General features: G+C 32.2%; 1 protein-coding gene across 3 annotated transcripts in view; it reads right to left on the reverse strand.

Annotated features, from left to right (window-relative positions):
- The window catches only part of LOC139485164 (uncharacterized), a 42,250-nt gene that overhangs the window by 1,938 nt on the left and 21,555 nt on the right, over positions 1-18,757 (reverse strand). The window contains exons 2-5 of one of the 3 annotated variants that reach the window (XM_071269389.1): positions 12,035-12,131; positions 11,260-11,387; positions 10,262-10,459; positions 8,442-8,516 (exon numbers count right to left, since the gene is read on the reverse strand). In XM_071269389.1, the coding sequence (XP_071125490.1) occupies positions 8,442-8,516; positions 10,262-10,459; positions 11,260-11,387; positions 12,035-12,131 (498 nt within the window). Of the gene's footprint in view, positions 1-8,384; positions 8,517-10,261; positions 10,460-11,259; positions 11,388-12,034; positions 12,132-18,757 lie in introns of all 3 variants that reach the window. The other 2 variants (XM_071269388.1, XM_071269390.1) reach the window with 2 other exon arrangements.

Consider the following 18,757-nt stretch of genomic DNA (forward strand, 5'->3'; position numbering starts at 1 on the left):
CTTACATTTATGTGCACAAAACTACGAGCGCAAGATACCATAAGAAGAATAAAAATTAATATGAGACTGGCAATATTATGGCAAAATCAAACTAAGATAACGACGAAGAGACTAGCAACAGTTTACAAAACACTGTGTAAATAACTCAAGATTGGGCAACACGAACTTCATAATAATCCGCTGTGATAACTGGTGCTCAAAAGGGTAAAGAAATAAAGGCAACTGTAGTATACCACTGTTCGTAATTCATAAATCGAATGAGAAAAAAAATCCGGTTACAAACTAAAACATATATGTAAAACGTCAAGACTTGAAATGAAGTATAAAAATCCAAATCTATTGACATAAGCGAGAAACAGTAAAATGACAAAAATCCAAACCCCTGACTTTGTACCTGCACTTTCAGTTACATCATCGCAAGTTTACAATTGATAAGTCTGTGTTCAACAATTTAAAGAAAATTCAATTAAAATTTGCGGTAAATGATTACATTAAAAACATATTGCAATTCTAAATTTGTTGAGGAACAAACGTTATAATAATTTGCGACTATAGAAGACATATTAGTATGATACTAAACCCCTAACGGGAAGGATTGTGCCTGATATTCATATGATGAAATCATAATTTTGCAATCAGTTTAATTGAGGTCTGGAGCTGGCATGTCAGTTAACTGCTAGTAGTCTGTTGTTATTTATGTATTATTGTCATTTTGTTTATTTTCTATGGTTACATCTTCTAACATCAGACTCGGACTTCTCTTGAAATGAATTTTAAATGTTCGTATTGTTATGCATTTACTTTTCTACATTGGCTAGAGGTATAGGGGGAGGGTTGAGATCTCATAAACATGTTTAGCCCCGCCGCATTTTTGCGCCTGTCCCAAGTCAGGAGCTTCTGGCCTTTGTTAGTCTTGTATTATTTTAATTTTAGTTTCTTGTGTACAATTTGGAAATTAGTATGGAATTCATTATCCCTGAACTAGTATATATTTGTTTAGGGGCCAGCTGAAGGACGCCTCCGGGTGCGGGAATTTCTCGCTACATTGAAGACCTGTTGGTGACCTTCTGCTGTTGTTTTTTCTATGGTTGGGTTGTTGTCTCTTTGACACATTCCCCATTTCCATTCTCAATTTTATATTCAATAGCTGTTTACATCCGGAGAAAAATCAACGACACTGAAAGTCGTTTCAAGTTATGATCTAATATGAATTACATAAAAACAGTTTTTCCAGTCTGTCCATACTTAACGCAGTGTTTTCTTGTGATCATGATCGCAAAACAATTGTTAATTAAACCAACTTTACTTTTGAATTTCGTTAGAAGACACAAAGAGCCACACCATTTCTTTACATAATTTAGATGATAGCTTTTACCTTTCTGTATAAAATTTAGATTTCGTTAGAAGACACAAAGATCCACACCATTTTTTTTTACATAATTAAGATGATAGCTTTTACCTTTCTTTATAAAATTTGGATGATGAAAATAAGATATATAAGAAATTAAGATTAAATCAATTAATGTTTAGATTATTTTTCTCAAATTTTTGGGCTTACTGTTGATCTGAACTGTTATAAGATAAATGACGATTTGAGTATAACTTTGAATAGGCAGTAGTCTCATTGGAACCAATATATAATGGACTACCAATGTGGCAAATAAATGTTAATTGTTGTGCATCGTTCTTTCTTTTGACCCTAAAACACACTTTAAACGGGGTACTATACCTGTAACCACCTGTGCATGGTATGTGGTTGTTATGTTAATGATGAGTTAGTTCAAATAACACGATTTGCAGAGTTAAGTAAAAGGTCTAGGTACAAAATATTATCTTGAACTGGAGATATATATACATGTATATACATATACAAGTAAGTCAAATACAGAATTCAAGAACGCACAAGAAGATAAAAAGTAACATGAATCAACAACACCAAAACAACATCAATTTTACCATTTCCAGCATCTGAAACTATGGAGGGAGAAGTTGTGGTATTTAGTGGAGCGTTGTTAGGTTGTGCAATAGTAACTGTGGTGCTTGCAAAAGCGCTTGCGCTGCTGTGCGAGTTCTGGTCTGCAGTAGAAATCAAACGAAGTAAATATATAGAGCGTGTTATTATTAAGTGCAAGCTATGCTTTCTAGGTTGAATTTACAAATGGAAATGGTGTATGTTTAGAGCTAAGGCTTAAATTTCGTTTTCTATATTTTGCGTAAAGAAGTTAATTGATATGCCTAAATGCCAGTTTATTTGTAAACATCCTGTTATGTCACAAAATGAAAATATTAACTACGTAGATATAAAAAGATGTGTTATGAGTACCAATGAGATAACTCTCCATCCAAGTCACAATTATAAAAGTAAACTATTATAAGTCAAAGTACGTGTATGCATAAATGTGTATGCTACAACAATTATCAAAACATATATGTTCATGTTCCTAATTAATTTGTTGAGTTGCAAAATAGGTTCCGCATTTCAAGGTTGTATATCTTCTAAGTAAGAATGACTTATTGATATATCCGATATTTTGAAAAAACATTGCTAGTATGTGTTTGAATGTTTTGATCTAAAGTGTTGCTGACAGTAAAACCTCAGGTTCAAATTTGATTTCTTATTTTGAAATATTTAAAGCTTTCGGTACATTCAACTGTGCAATGCAATAGCTATGAATTTTATTTGAATATTTAAAATAATGTAAGTTATAAATGTCTTATGGTATAAAAATGATCTTCATCACGTTTATATTTTTAAATTAAATATAAAACTATGACAATATTCTGGTATGATTGACATTGAGACAACTCTCCAATTGACACAACATGTCGTAAAAGTAAAACACATATTGGTCACCGTTTGGCCTTCAAACATTTGCAAAACCCAAACTCCATACTATGCTTTATAATGCCCCGAAATGACAAATGTAAACAAATTCAATCAAGAAAATAACAGCCTTATACAAAACAATATATGGAGCAAAACCAATGTATACAGCAATTAACTAATCTCACTGAATCAGAGACTCATGACTTAGGAAAAAAAACTAATGGAAGTCGCAGGGTTAAAATGATTGCTGGCGTCAAAACCTCTCTATAACTGGGGACAGTGGTGAACATTGCATCATAAGAACAAACTATAAAAATCAGTAGTTACGGTCTTATTTCATCTGATCGATATAATACAGAAAACACCTCTCAAAATCAATTCGTTATATGACATAAAATTTACACAACACATTTGACTATCTAGTAAGTCGAACTATTACAACATATACTTATACACAAAAGGTGAATGCAAACCATCCACTATGGCTTATTATCAGTTAACTTATTTGTTTGAGACTTAATATTTTGGGATTTCAAAGAGATATCAAAGGTAGCGGAATAATTAAAAATAGAATACCATCTTACAATAAAGCATAGAGTTGCACTAAAAGACAAAACGACCAATAAATCACCTAAACCATGCACAACATTTATTTTGACATAAAAGATGTACCAGTTGTATAAGATGTATTGCTGTTGCTTGCGCTGTGTGTAGTTGTATCTACGCTGTTAATGTGCATTGCTGTAGTGTAAGTGCTATCCGTGCTAGTATCTAATAGTTAAATGAATAAATACTTTAATCCAAAATATTGTCCCCTGGTCAATCCAAACTAATATAAAATACTTTTATTTTGAAAATTTTAAATATGGTAATTTACTTTAAAATATCCTCATATTTAAAAAGAAAAATACATATTATTACAGTAATTGACACGTCCATGTAATAATGATGTTGTTACATAAATACATGTATATAATTTATATTCACTTTAATATCAGCTATGTATTTTATGATCCAGAAACGCTTAAGATTAGTAGTATTTCTCTTTAGATAATCATACATGCAATCATTTTAATATTTTGAATTAATGAATAAAATATTTGTATCACTCTTATGGATTTGATTACTTGGTCATGTCATATAAGAGACCCCGGATATGTTCAAAATTGATACAGATAGGTAGGATAATTGGTCGTTTCAAAGCTACATTTAGTAATGATCCTATATAAATTGCCTCGTTTACTTATCATCTGTTATCTGTCATCTCTTTTACTTTTAGATTTATTTCGCAGAAATGCAGGGCAACTTCTACTTTCCTGCGTTAAATTGGGATAATTAAAACAAGGTGGTATATTAGAAATTGAGGTTTACTCAAATAATATTCCTTTCGTTTCAAATTGTTTGGTTTATGGTGGATCTTTGGTAATTTCAAATAAATTGTGTAAACACGGGAATGCGATTTAGGTATATTTCTTAATTATTAAACCGTGTTCTTGGAACTTAAACAGCGAATAATCAATTGGCAAATCAAGGTCAATTGCAGTGCATCGTTCGTTTTGCTGACCCAAAACACACACTGCACGAGGTAAAATACCTGTCGTATATCATAACTACTCGTGCAGTGTATGTGGTTGTGATGCCGATGCTGATGCTCGGAAACATATAGTCCAAACGGCTCGATTGCAGACTTTAGGACCAGGACTTGTTACAAAATACCATCTACAACTTGGTGAAGAAACAGAAAAAAGGCATTACAAAAAAAAAAATTCAAATTGGCAATCGATAAAGTCTTCAATAGAAGATTTATACATATAAACATTTGTAATAACATAAATGTAGAAAATTAATTCGCAATGGAGAAAAATCCCTCAATTTCATATTTCGGTTAAAAATAGACTACCCAAACTGCAAAAGAAACGAACAAATAGACATATAGTAACAAAACAACAACAACAACAAAAGCAACATAAATATTACCCTTTCCATCATCTGAAACTGTGGAGGGAGAAGCTGTGGTGTTTGATGAAGCACTATTAGGATGTGTAATAGTAATTGTGGTGCCTGTGAAAGCGCTTGCGCTGCTGTGCGAGTTCTGGTCTGCAGTAAAAATCGTATAAAAAAATATATAGCTAGTTTTATTTTAAACGCTATTAGTATGCTTTACTTGTTGGATTTACTTGTGTATTTATGGATAAGTTTGGTTACTGTCTTCAGCGTTAAATGATTAATTGATATTACTCAAAATGTCTGGTCAGTTAACACGAATATCTGTTCTCTGATAAGGATTCAATCATAACCCTACTGTCCTGAACTGAACGGCCTCAATTGATCGAAAAAAAATACAGATCATACATGTATTTCAATATGAAAAAAATCTTGATTTTGATTGACCACTTATTGTTTTCCTCTTGCATAAATGATTTTGCATAATTAAAGGTTTACATTTTACGTAAAATGAAGAATACATCCGCTGCTTTACTGTGGCTATAGAAAGTCAAACACGGGGAGGGACTGAAATATCCCGGTAACAAATAAAACGAGCTATCACGTACCAATAGTCTCTTTGTTTGTAACTGTAGAGGAACTTTCTATTGAAGTAGTGCTGCTATAAGCATTTGGATTTTGTGTTTCAGTACTGAATGATTCTTCTGTAATAGTACCACTGGCATGATTTGTTGATATAACTGATGTGTGTGAAATATTAACAGTTGTTATCCATTTGTTTAAAGTGTTTGAGCTTTTGATTTTGCCATTTGATTAGGGACTTTCCGTTTTGAATTTTCATCGGAGTTCAGTATTTTTGTGATTTTCTTTTTTTTCGAAAAAATTAACTATTAAATAAATAAGCATGAATAATGTCTTAGTTTTTCCTTTAATTTCTGAAGTATTCGAAAAACATTTTTTTTAACAATTAAACAAATTACTAGCGTTTTTTTGTCAACAATCTAAAACATATAAAGATACAATAATTAAATTCATCATAATGTGTAAATCACAAGAATTATCAAAACATGTGTTATCCTGTTTTTCAATTAAATTGACGAGTTTCAAATTACGTTCAGCAATGAGGCTATTTATCAACAAATGTATTTTACGTAACCCGAATCATTTTTTTTATACTCCGCTACCTTCTACTGTGGTTTTGAAAGTCAAACACGGGGAGGGACTGAATTATTCCGGAAACAAATAAAACAAAGCTATATCACGTACCAATGGTCTCTTTGTTTGTAGCGGTAGAGGATGCGGCTATTGAAGCAGTGCTACTATAAGCATTTGGATTACTAGTTTGTGTTTCAGTACTGAATGATTCTCCCGTACTACTATCACTGGCATGACTTGTGGATATATCTGATGTTTGTGAAAAATAGCCAGTAGTTGTTTGTATATTTTGATCTAAAATAGTGCTGGCAGTATAAACTTTAGGTTCATGTGATGAGGACGTAATCGTAGATATAACACTTGCGTCTACAAGCATACAAGTATTAAGAGTGACAAGCATATAAGTGTAAGGAGTGAAAAGCATATAAGTGTGAGGAGTGTGCATTTAAAGCTTAAATTGAAAGTCAAGACATATTTTAATTTCTGATATTGAATTAATTGAAAGCGTGTGTTCACTTATTTGCAATTTCAAAAGTGTTAATTATATATGTTTATGGTATGAAATGTGTCTATGAAACAATCATTATATTTACAAATAATAAAAACAATCTATCTAGAAATTAAGTTAATATATAATTAAATATATCATCAAACACATACAATGCAAATGTTTAATATACATGTAACTTCCTTTTTATCTTAATGTGGGTGGAAAAGGGATGCCCATCCATTTTCATTTTACTCATTTAGTTTAGTGTTTTACAGTAAAAAAATATGCAAGCCACAGAAAGAAACGATACCCAGATTTTATCAAAAATTTTCATTTTATTTTTCAGCAATGTTATTTGAGTTTTGTATTTCATGGAACAATAACATAAAAATATACAAAATTAACAAAGATAACAGATAACAATTCATTTTCCTTATTGCACGGACTGTTTGAAGGTGTCGTTGTCAAAACCAAAAGTTGAAAAGTTAATATCGCGTATGGTCACCACTTGCGTTGATAACAACAGTCAATCTCTGACGCATTGGTCCAATTAAACGCTGAATAAATACTTGTAGAATGTTATTCCACTCTTCCATCAAGGCGGCTCGTGGCTGGTTGACTGACTCTGGTGGCTGATGACGTCTGCGTACACGTTTGTCAATTCATACCATAAATGCTCAATGGGTGATAGATCTGGCGACAAAGCTGGCCATGGAAGAATGTCAATGTTATTCTGCCCAATATATTGTGTGCATACACGTGCCACGTGACACCTATCATTGTCCTGTTGGAAAATATGCCGATTTCCATGCATTGCGATGCATGGTTGTACAATTGGAAAAAAGAATTTCGTCACGATAACGAAATCCAGTGAGACTTCTGTTTATGAACTTCAAGTCAGTGCGTCCACAATGCCTGATTCCTGCCCAAACCACCAAACCGCCACAACCAACGCGTCTGCATAACGTTCATTTTGGCGTCTGTACACTCTCATTCTCCCATCACTTCTACGTAAGCAAAATCTGGACTCATCACTAAAAATGACGTTTTGCCACCTAACACGGTTCCAAAATAAACGTGCATGTGCCCAACGTAGGCGTGCAGTTCGATGGCGCTGTTTTAGAATGGCTCCTACTACTGGACGTCGTGAACGCAAACCAGCCTCTTTCAGCCTATAAGTACAGTTTGGGCGGATATCATTGGATAATGCCTCCCATGTGTTTGTCTTCCGGTAATTGTAGCTGGAAAAAACGATTCATGAGATGAGTGAATCGTATTCGACGATCTTGGCGTAACGTAGTTTCTCTTGGACTTCCACTAATTGTCTGTCATTAGAGGACCCAGTCTGTCTTAACCGACTCATTAATCTTGTTATTGTCAATTTTGAAACACCAAAGTAGTCAATATTGCGCATACCTGTTTGTACCATTCTCACTGCTCTATCACGCTCATTTTGGCGAAGACGATGTATATGAAACCGGCTTTTTTTGGATGTCACCTTCAATCACCTTTTGTTTACCTATGTTCCCCGGATATTTAATCATCCTCATTGAATGTAAAACCCGTGTTCGGACGGCCTTAATATGGTTCCGCTCAAAATTCAAAAATACGCTAAAATGACGTTATTGTCCGGTAAAACAGAAACCAAAGTGCAGTAACCTTCACACGTATGACTCTTTCCGAATATACAGCTAGTCCCAATACATATATTTTTGTAAATAAAAATTATTATGTAAAAAATTGGGTATCGTTCCTTTTTTTGGCTAGTCTATTTTGATTTGTTGAATTTGAACATCGAATATTCCGATAGTTCACAGGGTTATTAAATAGATGATAATGGAATAATGAAGTTGTGTTCTATTCACTATTTGTTGATGATCAAGCTTACAAATAAAACTAGCATTGCACTACATTACAAACGGGCAAAAGCATCAGCAAATTCACATACAACATTTTATTTTGACATACCAGATGAACCAGATTTATCAGATGTCGCGCTGCTGCTTGCGCTGTTTGTAGTTTTACCTACGCTGCTAATCTGCATTGTTGTTGTTTTACCTGCGGTGCTAATCTGCATTGTTGTAGTGTCTGTGTTAATTTCTAGTAGGTAAATGCATAAATACTTATATACACATATTTCGAACAAAACCAATCCAAATAAGTCTACTAACATAGTGTAAATCGTGAAGAATTTAGATATTTTTAATGTCCTAATTCCTAATTGGTACTTGCAACATCCATGCACTAATGCTGACTTGATGATATAAAAATGCACTAGTATATTATTTATACTAACACCGAAATACTACTGTTTCCTTTATTTATCCACACGTTAACTTTAATTATAAATCATTGATTTATTTTATGATAAAAACGCTTAAGATAAAGATAATTAATATTTATTACTCGACAAACATTTATTTTCTACAATTGTAGTATTTTGCAATTTTTGGACTGATGATTAAAATTAGGAATCAATCATATGACTTAATTTGTTTGGTAGTTCACGAATCTGTTAGTAACGTTTAAAATTTGCGAAGTTGTCTCTCTTTGAATAACACTTATAACAATATATAAAACCTTTCCAGTGATACATTGTATATGCATGTATATATATATATATAACATCTGAAGATTTGTTTGTTACTTCAAACTTATCTTAGTTATTGCACTTCCTTCAAATTCAAAGAAACTCTTAGAAAGTATCAGTATAGTTAGAAAAAAATGGAAGAAAAAAAAATATATATTTATAATAAAAAAATCTATCAGGAGTTGTCTCCCATAGACCTAAGACTATAAAACTATGCAATTTTTCCAGGTCCCAGTGGCATCCAAAATAACGTAATGTTTTGTCAATTACATGGTTTATAATCATGTTACTTTTCATTGCATTCATGATATACTAATAAATGTTTAATATACTAAACGAAAAAGTACCCATCCAATATGGGTGTACAAATACCTTTAATTATTAAAAAGAAGTTTTCCAACATCCATTTAGAGAATTGGATTTTTTACAATTTGTGGCACATGCATTTATTAATATCACCACTGAACTAAAATCAAGTTGATCTATTAAGGTCAATATATAATATAAGTACAATGTATATGTAAAATAAAACTGAACAACAATATGTTAAAAATCATGCAAAAAGATATAAAAGATCACATGCTTACTTTGAAAGGAGTAGGTCCGGTAAGACCCCTTTTTGGCCCCAAAATATAACAGTTTTACAAAATTGTTAAAATGTAAACTTTTAGTTATTTATTGGACAGTTTAATGGTTCTGCTACATAAATATGGGCTGTTTTTGACAATACAATGCACATATATCGGGTTGTAGCACCATTAAGTCATGCTAAATTACTGAAATCTTCAAAATTCTATCATTTTAGTTAAATTTTAGACGGTTTCCTTGTAAAACGAAAGTGGCCGCATTCGTGTTCATCCTTTATATTGAAATGTAAGTTGTATTTTATGATAATACATAACATATATAAAGGTTGTGGATGAACACGGATGCGGCCACTTTCATTTTTGACAAAAACCATCTCAAAAGTGACGTTTTTTGGCATATTTGAGAGATTTTTCATATTTGAGCTTGAATCGGATCGTTTTTAATGACTAAATCAGTTAAAATCTTTCACTTATACTAATTAAATCAAGCGAAATAGACACTTAAGTCTTTAAAAAGTGGGCAAAATCTTTCGTCAGATGAAACTGAAATTTGAGGCCAAAATGAGTCCTTACCGGACCTACTCCTTTCTGTAAAAACCCCGATCACATGTTGTATATATTTACCATGCTTATAAGTATAGATAATGCATTATGTTCCACAAGCTTACCTGTAGTAGGTGCTACCGTTGTTGTCGTAGTTGTCGTTGTGATACCGTTAGACCAGTATTCGATCTCAAAACCAGTATCTCCTACCGTATTGTCTGTCTCAAACAAGATATACATCTCTCCGGTAGAGCTTTCTAAAGATGCACTGTGTATATCTCCACAACAGGTTTTCAGCAATTCTGGACTGCTGGAGTTCGCCCCTGAAAAAGACATTGTACAATTTACAATACTATTTTACCTATATAAACAGCCTTGAAATACTAATACTCAAATTAAGTAAACACTGAGAATGGAAATGGGGAATGTTTCAAAGAGACAACAACCCGACCATATAACAGACAACAGCAGAAGGTCACCAATAGGTCTTCAATGCAGCGAAAAATTCCCTAGTGAATGTTCTATTTATGCAGACTGTTTTCTCTAGATGCGTTCCTTTCTATAAAGATGTTAACGTATATAACATATCTGTATTGGTCCAACCAATTTCTTTAATTTTTTTTGAAATTTTTGTTGGATAGGACTTTACCTGTACCAGGTCCGTAAACAATAATGTATACTAGATCACTGAAAGGAACAACACACCAAATTCTGACCCTTGTCGGTAAAAACTAAATCAATAGCCACTACATTTTGTTCCTTTTCAAAGCTATCTTTGTTTACCGTCACTGTAGCATTTTATACCCCCCTTAATTACAGTTAAAAAATTTGATTTGAGTATTTACCCATATATTTTAGATGACAAATCAAGAGATACATATTCCCTTCAAACTTCCTCATTGTCAAACGCATGTATTTATCTTAAAATCGAGTGCACGGATTAGGATGTTTGCCTTTTGTATTGCTTTATAAATTATCTAATAGATAAAGAAATTAAAAAATGCTGTCATTTTGATTTATAGCAATAAACATGGTACCATTCATTTTGCCTAAAACAGAGAAGTATACTGTGTGACAAAATTTCAACACAATCTAAAGTATATATACTGTAACAGATATTTACCATCATACACGTAAAGGTAATCAAACAAACAGACTCCTTTAGAATTTTCTATGAAACAAGTAGCAAAGTGTATTTTTATGGTGTGATTGATCCAGTTCGTTGTTAAATACCAGTCCTGAGTATAGTTCCTGCAAACAAAAATTGCAATTAATTGCATATAATCTGTTTTACACAAGTACATGTAGGAAACGCAAATTGGAGTTTTGATATGCGAATTCACCTATGGCACAAACTGGCCTAAAATATCAACTTTATCTTAAAATACCAAAACGGTCACCATTTGGTTCGTGAATGGGTATATTTCAAAAGCCTTAATGCTAAATAAATCAGTTCTTTTCATAAAAGTACATATTAATATTCTCAAATATGTCCAAATATGACGATTTAGTGAAATTTTCATACCTAAAAGTTTTAGGAAAATCTTGGCTTCCAACTAAATTTATCAATATAATTAAAAGTTGTTTTTAGATCGTTGATGGCTACCAAGGTTAATTATGCCAAAACGATCAAACTCATGTATTATTTTTTTTTACCAAAATAGACCTTTAAATACATATAATGTTTATTTCAGAGCTTCGTACATTTTAAAGGAAGGTTTCGAAAAAATATATTTTGGTCTTAACAGTATTATCACCGGTATTTCTAAGTGAATTTATTTATTTTTTGGCCCGATTTAAAAAAAAAAAACATCAAGCATTTATGGCCAATTTTAACCCTTTCGTGAACATTCTTCTTTGCAAAGTACTAAACTTTAATATAAATGTTTATTGCATACCCGTCAGGATAACGCACATGTCCATCATAGCCCGGATGTGAGGTAAATACGTTAATCAATGGCGTTGCTGTCAGGGATATCATACAGTTGCAGCATACTGAAAATAAAAAAATATAAATGTAATTACTATTTAAGACCGCGAAATTATATTAACTTCTTCAATCTAAAGTTTATCGAAGGTTTTCTAAATAGTTGAATTCCCTTCACATTCCCTATCCCCTTTTTTATTATTGTTTTATAATATTTAACCTTAACATATAGAAGTATCCTACGTGTTAATTGGTAAAATTAAACTCACCAAAGATAGCAGACTTACAATTTGGTACGACAGTCGCGTTATAACTACACGCGACTCATTGGTGCTCAAAACAAAAAAGATGTTGAGGCTATGTATTTACTTTTATCAAATGAGTTTCGTTCATATTTCGTCACCGTCGTGTCTCGACTGATATTCTGTGTAATGAAACATAATTATGTATAATGTTTAGGCAGGTGAGAAGAATTCAAGTCTATATAAGAATTTACACTCGTTCAACTAACATTCCTCGCAAAGCCCTTACTGTAAAAAGTGAAATAACGAAAATACCGAACTCCAAAGAACATTATTAATGGAAATACCTGAGCCAAATTCCCAAATCAAAAGATCAAACACATCAACTGGATGATAACAACTACTATACTACTGACTTGGTACACAAATTTTCTTATGTAGAAAATTTTGGATAAAACCTGGTTTTATAGCTAGCTTAATCTGGTTTTATAGCTACAAAATGTAGCTTAGCCTGATTGTATAGCTAGCTAAACCTCTCATTTGTATGACAGTCGTATAAAATTCCATTATTTTGACAACGTATGTGAAAACAAACAAAAAGGCATTGTGTATTTGTTGATAATTCGTCTTTACTAACCTAATATCCATATATCACAGGTCCATAGGTAACACTTTTTTACCATTTTATTTCAATAGCTGTCACATGCATATCTTATATTACTATATAATGTTAAACTAACTTTTTAAAAATGAGAAATATCAAAACAATATTCCAGCCGAAAAAAGTGTTTTTTATCATGTATGCGATAAATGTAATATTTTATACTTTAACCTATATATATACATCAGAATTTGAACATTTACCAATAAAAATGCCTCAAGTGTACATTAAGGAACTGAAATTTGAAAACATTTACGGAGATGGTAGTGTTAATTGAAATACAATATTGTTGTGTTGTATTAAGCTCAACTTTTCAAAGAAAACATTTAAAACTACGTTCTTGGAAAGAATAAAATTTCAATTATAATTGATTTTAATATTACTTTCATCATTAATGACCCGTCAACATGCTTTATAAATGTCACGTTATATATTGGTATGTTGAATTAATCAATTGAGAATTGTTAGCATGTAAAATACTTCAAACTTTTGTTTATAGCTTTTTACAATTATTAAATGATTTAATTTTATCGTTATATTGATGACGATCATGCAGATTATTGACCATGGAAAGGTATGGTTTGGGTCCTCAATGCTCTTCAACTTTGTATTTATTTGGTTTTTTAATTATTTGGATCTGAGCGTCACTGATGAGTCTTATGTAGACGAAACGCGCGTCTGTCGTATAAAATTATAATCCTGGTGCTTTTGATAACTATTATCTATTTTTAACAGACATGTAAGTGTCTTAACCTTCTTCGGCTATATGGCCATATGGTGTCCTACGGAAACCTTTTATTCCTGCTCATCTCGAGCGGCTAATTTTTTAAAACTTCTTTTACCTCATTAAACATAATTTTGAAAGTTGCAAGGTCACAGTACTAATAGATTGTATTCACATAATAAACGGAAGATACCGCAGAGACATTCAAACTAGTAAGTCGAGCACATACTGACAATGCCATTGCAGAAAAAGAGATATAAAAGAGGGACGAACGATACCAGAGGGACAGTCAAATGCACAGATTGAAAATAAACTGACAACGCCATGGTCAAAAGTAAAAAGACAAACAGACAAATAATTGTACACAAGACACAGCATAGTATACTAAAGACTTAAGCAAAACGAACCCCACCAAAAACTGGGGGTGATCTCAGGTGCTCCGGAAGAGTAAACAGAACCTGATCCACATGTGCACCCGTCGTGTTACTTATGTTATTACAAATCTGGTAAATAGTCTAATTCGTTAGGTCACATTCGTGAAAAGGGACGGGTATTGTAGTTACGACATTAGGAACATATCCGATATCATCTGTGAAATGGTTATTCCATAACGGTCAACCAACTCGTGATGGCATCCGTGAATTCTTCCTCGTCCCATTAATTATTCCCTGAATTATTCCTCGTCCCATAAAATATTAGTAGTTATTTTGACATTGACTTTGATAATTCTGCCCCCTTCCGTTCAGCAGTTATACGCTTAAAAAACTTGGTGTTGGGTACAACCCCTAAAGTGCTTTTGCGCGAGATATACCTTGCACCTTCTAGTATGATTGAGGACGTTTAGATTAATTGACATAATATGTCATGAACATATCCTATGTGTTTGGAAAGGTGTCGCTCATGAAGTCTGCTAAAGGTCGGACCTGTTGCAAGACAAATACGAAAAGATGAACCAATTGAAGATTATTTTTTTCAAATTCACACTGCTTGTAAACTTTATGACTTTTTCACCTGTTAAGGGCATATCCAACAGTTTATTTTTGACGGTGAGAATTATTTCCCGTAAAGATATTTCATTCCTCAATTGACAGAGAATAAAATTTTGCCAAAAAAAATATTTGTTGTCGATTTCGTTTTTTCAAAAAATACTGCTGAAAATTGGACATTTTTGCAATTTTGAAGAAACAAACGTTTTTTATTTAAAAAAATTAAATATGATTTTTTAATCAACATATACTTATATAATGTGGCTCAAATTGAAGCAAGATAGTTCAAGATGGTTAGAAAAATCTAACTTTACCATTTAAAGAATTAATTCTTACTCAAATAAAGCCAAAAACGTCATGGTTATCCCCAAAACGGCAAGAAATGTACATTTGAAATGCACATTTTAGATTTTTTTAAATATTTCTAACGGTGTCGATTTGACCAAAGTAAGATATGTTATTCTTTGAAAAAAATGGAACGTCATAACGTTTTGAAAAATATTTGTCACCATACTCGTTTTTGAGAAAAATCCAGTAATATAATATTGTTTACTCTATCCCTTCCGTAAGCCTCACAAATTGCGCCAAAAATTAAGACGTTTCGGGACGTAACGTTATATTTCCCCGCTAATTTTTCAAAGGCAGTGCGACGTTGTTGCAGACTGACTTTGTTGGATAGTTGTCTCGATAGCACTCATATCGCATCTTCTTCTTTATAATGGACCAGTATCTGTACGAGATAATAATTCAGTTAGCTTTACTATTGTGTTCGTCAAAATTGTGAAACATGCAAACAATTAATCCGAATAATTCAGTCGTTATATATTCCGCCGATCTAAGATTACAAGTAGGAGAGATCGATTACGGGGAGGGACTGAATTGTTCTGGTTAGCAAACCGGCATGGAATTACAAACTATTAAAATAGTCCCCGTCTCTGGTATACGGTATTTCATCCCCCTTTTAAAACAAACGAATTACACGTTAGAAATCCGTTTCTGTGTGTCGGTCTATAGAACAAAGCAGGGTTAATTTTCATATTATATTTACATTTGATGTTTTTGTTCTGATTATTCATTTTATATGCCACTTGACGTCCGTCATCCATAATCAATATTTATTTTACCGTTACTTTACAAAGAAGTGTTTTTCTTACACTGATTTATATTACACTGTCTATATAATTTCACATATCGAAATCAATAAAGAGCATGTGAAATTTTGCAACCAAATACTTGTCTAAAATCTCTCCGACTCTATATTATATATTCATGTTGCAGTTTTGTTTTTTTCTTTCTTTACAGGCTTCTAGCTATAAAAAAAATCTGTATGTTGACTCTTAGTGTTTTTTTGAATTATATGTGTCGTTGGGTTGCTGTCGTATTAATGTATACCTTTAAAATCTTTTTCATTAAAAAAGGATTGATTGGGTATAGAAATATTCACATCTCTGGACTGCTCCCGTCCAACAGTTACGTGTATATATATATATCTCAGATGTATAAATTTGCAGCCTCGTTTAGTCGAAATAAAAATGTCGTAATATCAGACGCATAGAGTAAGGAGAGTTTCTCGCTATCTATACGTTAAAATACCATCTTAATAAATGGTTGAAGCGATATACGAACTTCGAATAAAATCTATAAACAACAACAAAGGTCACATGAATCTTCAAATAAGTCGCATCTGTTGCGCCTTTTGCAGTTGTAGATGAAAAAAATACTTTGATTAACAAAACAGTTCAGTAAGACATTAACTTGGAGAATAAACGAAACGGCCGAAAAATGTTGAATGTTATTTAAGAATTGAATGCTTCTTTTTGTAAATTTATTGGGGTGTAAAAGCGTTGACCGAAGTACATTTTGTATGAAGCGCGGAAGCGCTTCATTCTAAAAATGTACGCACGGTCAACGCTTTTACAACCCTATAAAGTTACAAAAAGAAGCATTCAATACTTATAATTACATTTTTTAGCTATGATCATGAAAACACGAATTTTATATATTTTATTATTTAATTCACCTGTGCACTTTATTGTTGGAGCACGTGTTATCATGAGTGAAAAGTTGTATTGAGCATTGCAACTGCTTACGAAATAACACGTGATGTGCAGTTAGCCAATCAGAATAAAATATTATAATGAAACATACATCTAATGTAATTATTATAAATTGTGGCCATTTTTTTCGTGTGTTTTTGCTTTTATGACATATTTACAATATATAAGTATATGAAATTGACACGGTAATTTTTCCACATAAACGAGCCTAACTGCCGTGGTATAACGCTTCAATATATGAGTTATTGGATATATACACAATGGAAATTGTTTTCTGTTCTACTTCCCTCTACATAGTTTGGCTGCATACAATGTAACCACTGATGTAGACATTGATTATTCAAACAAATGAATTCAAAGAGAAAGATGCGGAAAGAAATTCTAAAATTTTCGTTTAGAAATAAGATATAAAATAAAAATAAAATACCCAAACTGGAGTACTGTTTGAGACACTTATCAGTTTAGAACTAATGATTATGCATCACTATATGAAACTGATGAATTGATTGCTCCCGTGCTCCAGTGGCAAATATCTCACGCATATTTACGACGAGGCGAGAATGGATCTGAAGTAAATGATTGATAAATGTACATTATCAAGATATAAAGAGTGTACTAGCGGTAAAATGTATGCCGTACTAGATAAAGTTGAATAATGATCAAAATATTGACTTACGCTATAAGCCCCCCACCCCCCAATTTCGAATTATGGTATTTCGATGGCTGTTTTTTTTTCCAATCCTGTTATGGACCCGCTGACTTAAGAGGGCGTGTCTAATTAGTCAAGACCTACACTGGTTTTTTGTTTGTTAAATTATATTTATTCCCTCATACATAAGTAAATCGTCAGATATTTTCCACTTGTATGTTTTCCTAGTTCAATGGTTTTTTTATTACTGTGTCATCTTTTGTTTTACATTGTTTTCCGGTTAAAGGTCGTATTTATTTAAAGAGCTACTGTAAATATATTAGCACTTCAACGCAAAGCTAGATGCATGATAAATGTTAGTTTTACGCCGTATTTTATTTTTCTCAAGAAACCATTTTTTTTCATCTTTCTCAAGTAAAACCAAACTTTGAGTTTTTTTTTTTTTTATCCTGAATGACAATCTCTCGGAAAAGTTTGGTAAAGAACTAATTACAATTTGTGTTGCATTCTAATGCAATAATATAGGGTTATTGCATGAATATTGGGGAATATTGTCCCGAGTAGAATTTTATATTGCACGAGCTTGCGAGTGCAATATAATTTTTATGTTCTACGAGGGACAATATTCCCCAATATTCATGCAATAACCCTTTTATTGTATAGCAATATAATATTTAAAAGTAAACATTGGTTTAAACTAAGATTTTGTCGTTGATGACGTCATGAATTTTGAAGATTTATTGCACTAGTTCAATATTAGAATTTATTGCACGCTAACTTTTGGTTACTTTCTGTGGGAAATATTATATTGCTATACAATAATAAATCATTACGCATTTCTATTCTACTGTATTGAAGATAATTTTCATAAAACGGAAACTTATTAAGTGAGTATGGTCTAGTAATGATTAAGATAATTGTAGTTCTTTTATAATAGACAAAAAGGACAAAGATATCTTTTAAGTTTTGAGTTCTAGTTCTGTTAATATTCTGTATGAGTTTTTTGCCGATTCCCGCCGTGTCCTTTCCTTTGAGGAAAGAAACCGCCCTTTCCAGACGGCCATTATGACGTCGTTGAAACACCGTGAAATTACGGGGAACAATAGACGACGGTTACGTTTGTTATTACCTCCCCTGAAACTGTTGGATATGCCCTTAATTACGCATAATGATATTATTGTTGTTACACTTTAACATCTGCTTAAATATGAAAAAAGAGATAACTAAGTACAATGGTACAACACTCGATTTCATTATGACTATTGAATCATTTCGATTTCTTTTTCAAATTTGAAATGACTACAAAAGGATAAAGCAAAAATTATTTTAAAGTTCACCGAAATTTTATGACATATAAATGTAATATATAAATTTT

This window comes from Mytilus edulis, chromosome 8, assembly GCF_963676685.1.
Source record: "Mytilus edulis chromosome 8, xbMytEdul2.2, whole genome shotgun sequence".
Taxonomy (NCBI): domain Eukaryota; kingdom Metazoa; phylum Mollusca; class Bivalvia; order Mytilida; family Mytilidae; genus Mytilus; species Mytilus edulis.